This window comes from Oncorhynchus mykiss, chromosome 6, assembly GCF_013265735.2.
Source record: "Oncorhynchus mykiss isolate Arlee chromosome 6, USDA_OmykA_1.1, whole genome shotgun sequence".
Taxonomy (NCBI): Eukaryota; Metazoa; Chordata; class Actinopteri; order Salmoniformes; family Salmonidae; genus Oncorhynchus; species Oncorhynchus mykiss.
The window spans coordinates 57,644,315-57,649,931 of NC_048570.1; the positions used below are offsets into that span (position 1 = coordinate 57,644,315).

A 5,617-nucleotide genomic window follows, 5' to 3' on the forward strand; every position below is an offset into this window, starting at 1 on the left:
GTCTAAAACAGGATACACAGCCATCCTGACCTTGGAGATTCCCAGAATTTCAAATGTTAGTACTCCCCTGAGTATCATCAAGACAACAGCACAGACTTATATTGTATGTGCCCCACATTTCCGGCATGTATTTGCCCTGGTGAGCATCTATTAACAGACTGTTTAATGTTTGCAACTCTTATTGTCTTGTAGGCTTCAATGTGACTGCCATTGTTCAGACATTGTGCAAAGGAGAGTCTTGGTAGGTATACATTGTGTATATTTTGTTATATTTGTGCCCAGTTAGTGTGTACTGTGGGACAGGGATAATGAGGTCTGTTTGCAGGTCTCACAAAGCTTCTCTGGGGTGGTCTGAGAAGAGGAGAGCAGGGGAGTGGGAGGGGCTGAGGGACAGGGAGATCTACTATATCTGGAGCAGGGGGATTCACAGAGCACTAGTGAGACACACCTCCAAGCCTGGACAAAAATGACCTGAGACAAGAGTGGTTTCAGTGGAATATGGGAACAGGCTATCATCACTAAAGTCCGTTTTCAACAAGTTCAGAAGAAGAAGACCCTGATCTTCAGGTGTTGAGGTAAGCCTTGTAAACATTTACGTACATATTGTTATTTGATGTACATACTCTTCTTGTCAAACACTAGATTCTTATTTACTTGACCGATGGTGATTCTGTCAACCCCCTAAGTTCTAGGTTCCTGTTATATGGCATACAATAGGAGTATATATATATATATATATATATATATATATATATATATATATATATATATATATATATATACTTTCTTAAAAATATTTTTTTTCCTTCAGATGCTGTGTACAAGACTCAACACAGAAGTTGTCATAAAAGCAGAGACATTGACCTGGAAACATTGAAAACAAGAGAAAGAATATATCATTTTCTTAACCCTGCAACAAGAGACAGTGGCTGGTCATAGACTCTCACATTTATCCACTCTGCCCATCCCATTTATGTCGGAATCTGAGCTTATGCCCTCAGCATCCCCCTCTCCGCCCCCGTTTCACCAGTGTGACTACAGAGAATGGAGACCCACATGGGTTATCATACCCTCAGTCTATCTCCTGGTATTTGTTTTGGGCTCCCTGGGAAATGGGCTTGTCCTCTGGTCATACCTGGATCGACCTGAGGGTAAACCAGCCGGCGTGGGGACCTGCACCAATCGGCGTCTTCAGCAATCTGGAAGGAGTTCTACCCCCAAGTTGTCTGACTCCTCCCGTTCCCTTACTGACTCACTCATTGCCAGCCTGGCAGCAGCAGACCTGGCTTTTGTGGTAACCCTGCCCTTGTGGGCAGCCCACACAGCGCTAGACTACCACTGGCCCTTTGGCAAGCCTCTTTGCCAAGTCAGCAGCTATTTAGTGGCCCTCAACATGTATGCTAGTGTGTTCTCCCTTACGGTCCTGAGCATGGAGCGTTACTGGGTTATTGCTGGCCGACGGCGGTCCAGTAGGGCCCAGGGGAGTGGAGCCTGCCGAGCTGCTTGGGTAGTGGGGAGCGTTTGGGTGGTGGCAGGTATCCTTGCTCTTCCTGCGCTGCTACTGAGGACTGTAAGGGAGGTGGATGTAGGGGGTCAGTATGAAGAAGACTGGCAGACAGCTGAGGAAGAGGAACCCTCGGATCATGATCACATGCCCATGTTCATATCTTCCTGTATGATGGACTACTCTGGTCTGATCTCAGCAGAGCTGGAGGAAGATGACAGGGAGCAGGCAGAGCTACTGTGGACGGCGGCTCTAGGACTTAAATCCACCTTGGTTGGCTTTCTGTTGCCTCTGATCATCTTATTGATATGTTACTGCTCCCTAGGCCGCCTCCTCAGCCGCCATTTTGGACAGGGCCCACGCCCCGACCGCCGACGCCAACGCCGCCTTTTGCGAGTTATAGTCACCTTAGTGCTAGCCTTCTTCCTCTGCTGGCTTCCCTTTCATGCCAACAAAACACTTTCCATGCTCGTGGATTTAGAGCTGCTGCCCTACTCCTGCCCATTTGACCGGACTCTGGTTGCGGCTCACCCCTATGCTACCTGTCTAGGGTATGTCAATAGTTGCCTCAACCCCCTTCTATATGCTTGTTGTGATGTGGCCTTTCGGAAGCGCTGCCGGGCCTTACTGCAGTGGTTGTGGTGCAGGGGTAGGTGTGGGAGTCCAATGACAGTAAATGATGATGACAATAGGGAACAAGCCAGCCGGAGTTCTGCAATTCCTTCTGGAACACGCAAGGAAACAGGAGATGGAATTGAGGGGAAGGATGACGTGAGGCATGGCAGAGACTGAGAGGAGGGTAGGAGTGCTGTGGAACCTCAGTCAGAAGAGGACACCAATAAACAGAGACGGATATCCTGGGAAATGTGCAACCCTTACTGTATTCACGTAACCCCTCAGGAGATACATAAACTCAATAAATTCCACTGGGAATGTGTTTGATCGAAAAACTGTCATTTCTTCCAAGGAGATAGAAAGGAGACCTTCTAGAAAGACACTGGCAATAAAGAAAATGTATATTATGTGCTACCAAGCCAACAGATGGGTTTTCTGTATATATTTTTTGATATACAGTACCAGTCAAAAGTTTGGACACACCTACCCATTCAGTACTATAGCTGCATAAGAATAAGTATGAAATACACATTACAATTGAATACTAAGAATTGTGAATGTAGTATCCCTTTTTTTCTAAGTGTAGTGCAATAAAATTAATGCTTCTCTGTTAAGGACAGTGATGTTCACACAAGCTTTCTCCAGTCCATGAGAATCATGTGTCCCGCTGAGGTGGAGGCGGCAGAAATGTTGTTACCAAATGAAATCCTTTAGCCATGGAACTGATACAGCTCATAGTTTCTCACGGAGACACATGGCACTATCCCTGACACACACACACACACACACACACACACACACACACACACATACATATATGTACATATATATACATACATATATGTACATATATATATATATATATATATATATATATATATATATATATATATATATATATATATATGTATATATATATATATATATATATATATATATATATATATATATATATATATATATATATATATATATATATATATATATACTCCTATTGTATGCCATATAACAGGAACCTAGAACTTAGGGGGTTGACAGAATCACCAACGGTCAAGTAAATAAGAATTAACCAGCTAGCTGGCTAACGTTAGCTAGGCTAGGAGTTAGGGTTAGAGTTAGGAGTTAGGTTAAAGGGTTAGCTAAAAGGGTTAAGGTTAGGGTAAGGTGAAGGGTTAGCTAACATACCAAGTAGTTAAAAATAAGTAAGTTGTTGAAAAGTTGCTAATTAGCTAAAATGCTAAAGTTACCTGTGATGAGATTCGAACACGCGTTATACGTCCACCCATCCACCCCGACCAACCACGACCAGACAGAAGTAACCTTCTGTCTGGTGTAACCATGCCAAACATAACATATCATATACATTTGAGAGATACGGATTTACATTTTCTATGTTGCATCTAGTCTATGAGACCAGGCTGCCAGAGGTGGTGAGAAGAGCGAAAGAAGGGAACAATTTTGAATAAACTATGGTAGGTGGATTAGAGACACCATTAAATGTTCCTCGCCCAGGATCCTGGTATGCCCAGGATCCTGACATGTTGTATGTTAAAAAGTTGCACTTTGTATCGTTTATTTTATTGGTTATAAACGGCACAGCGCAAACAAAGAGGAAATCTGAGAAAATAGGCATCATAGTGATTCTGGCTGAACATTTTTTGGATCTAAGGGATTTTACAGCAGAGGCATTACAATCAAATAAATTAAAATAAAATGTTATTTGTCACAGGCTTTGTAAACAACAGGTGTAGATTATCAGTGAAATGCTTACTTACAGATCCTTTTCCAACAATGCAGAGTTAAAAATAGGAGGAATAAATAACATTATCGAGTAGGCGTAAAAATAATATGTCTATAAACAGGGAGAAAGAGTACAGAGTTGATGTGCAGTAATACAAGGTAAATGAGGTAGCAATGTACATATGGCATGGGTAAAGTGACTAGGCAACAGGATAGATAATAGACAGTAGCAGCAGCTGTGTGTGTGTGTGTGTGTGTGTGTGTGTGTGTGTGTGTGTGTGTGTGTGTGTGTGTGTGTGTGTGTGTGTGTGTGTGTGTGTGTGCGTGCGTGCGTGCGTGCGTGTGTGTTGGGGTGTCAGTCTAAGTACAGGTATGTGTGAGTGTGCAAGTAGAGTCCAGTGTTTTCATAGAGTCAATGCGAGAGAGTTAGTGCAAAAAAGGGACAATGCCGTGATGTACTCACCACCCTCTGCGGCGCCTAGTGGTCGGGTGCCTTGTAGTTGCCATACCAAACGGTGATGCAACCAGTCAAGATGCTTTCAATGGTGCAGCTGTAGACTTTTTTTTAAGGATCTGAGGGCCCATGTCAAATCTTTACAGCCTCTTGAGGGGGAAGAGGCACATTCATGCCTACTTCACAACTGTGTGGGTGTGTGGACCATGTTAGTTACTTAGTGATGTGGACACAGAGGAACTTGAAGCTCTCAACCTGCTACACTACAGCCCCATCGATGTGGATGGGGGTGTGCTTGCCCCCCCCCCCGTAGTCCATGATAGGCTGCCTCTGTAATAGTGTTACTTCCTTCCCTCTCCTCGCCCCATCCTGGGCTTGAACCAGGGACGCTCGGCACACATTGACAGCAGTCACCCTCGATGCATCATTGCCTATTGCAGAGCAAGGGAAACAGCTACTTCAATGTCTCAGAGCGAGTGACATCACCGTTTGAAATGCCACTAGCGCTTACCGCTAACTAGCTAGCCTTTTCACACCGGTTACACCTCATCGCCGTCGGTGATCAGTCTTACCACCGTGGTGTCATCAGCAAAAAAGGGAGTACAGGGGGGGATTAAGCACACACCCCTGTGTTGATGGTCAGCATGGCAGATGTCTTGTTGCCTACCCTCACCGCCTGGGGGCGACCACTCAGGAATTCCAGGATCCTGTTGAAAAGGGAGGTGTTCAGTCCCAGGGTCCTGAGCTTGTTGATGAGCTGGATGGGGACTACGGTGTTGAATGTTGAGCTGTAGCCAATGAACAGCATACTTACATAGTTATTCCTTTTGTCCAGGTGGGTGAGGGAGGTGTACAGTGGAATATAGATTGTGACATCTGTGGATCTATTGGGGTGGTATGGGAATTGTAGTGGATCCAGGGCTCACATCAACACCATCATCCCAGATAGGATGATGGTGTTGATGTGAGCCATGACCAGGCTTTCAAAGTATTTCATGGCTATAGATGTGAGTGCTCTGGGGTAATAGTCATTTAGGCGGGTTAACTTGGCGTTCTTGGACACGGGGACTCCGAGCAGGCGTCCTGATCGTCAGTCTGGCCCTGCAGCCTTGCAAATGTTAACCTGAATCCTATCGACAAATGTTTCGTCCTCTCAGGCCCTTAAGCCTGGGTAAGGCTGTGATTTGAACTATGTCTATAGGAGTGGGATGCTTTATTTACATTTATTTAATTGTTGTATTGTATCTGATGTGTTTCCCCCCCCCCTTTCCTGCAATGGGAAACGTTTATCTCAGTCACTACCC

The 5,617-nt window shown here is 44.7% G+C and overlaps 1 protein-coding gene across 1 annotated transcript; it reads left to right on the forward strand.

The window, feature by feature from the left end:
- Positions 1-352: 352 nt before the first annotated feature.
- aplnr2 (apelin receptor 2) lies at positions 353-2,739 on the forward strand. The gene is made up of 2 exons (XM_021604991.2): positions 353-575; positions 812-2,739. Exon 2 carries the CDS (start codon positions 974-976, stop codon positions 2,294-2,296), a length of 1,323 nt encoding a protein of 440 aa, XP_021460666.1. The 5' UTR covers positions 353-575; positions 812-973; the 3' UTR covers positions 2,297-2,739.
- The last annotated feature ends 2,878 nt before the right edge of the window (positions 2,740-5,617 follow it).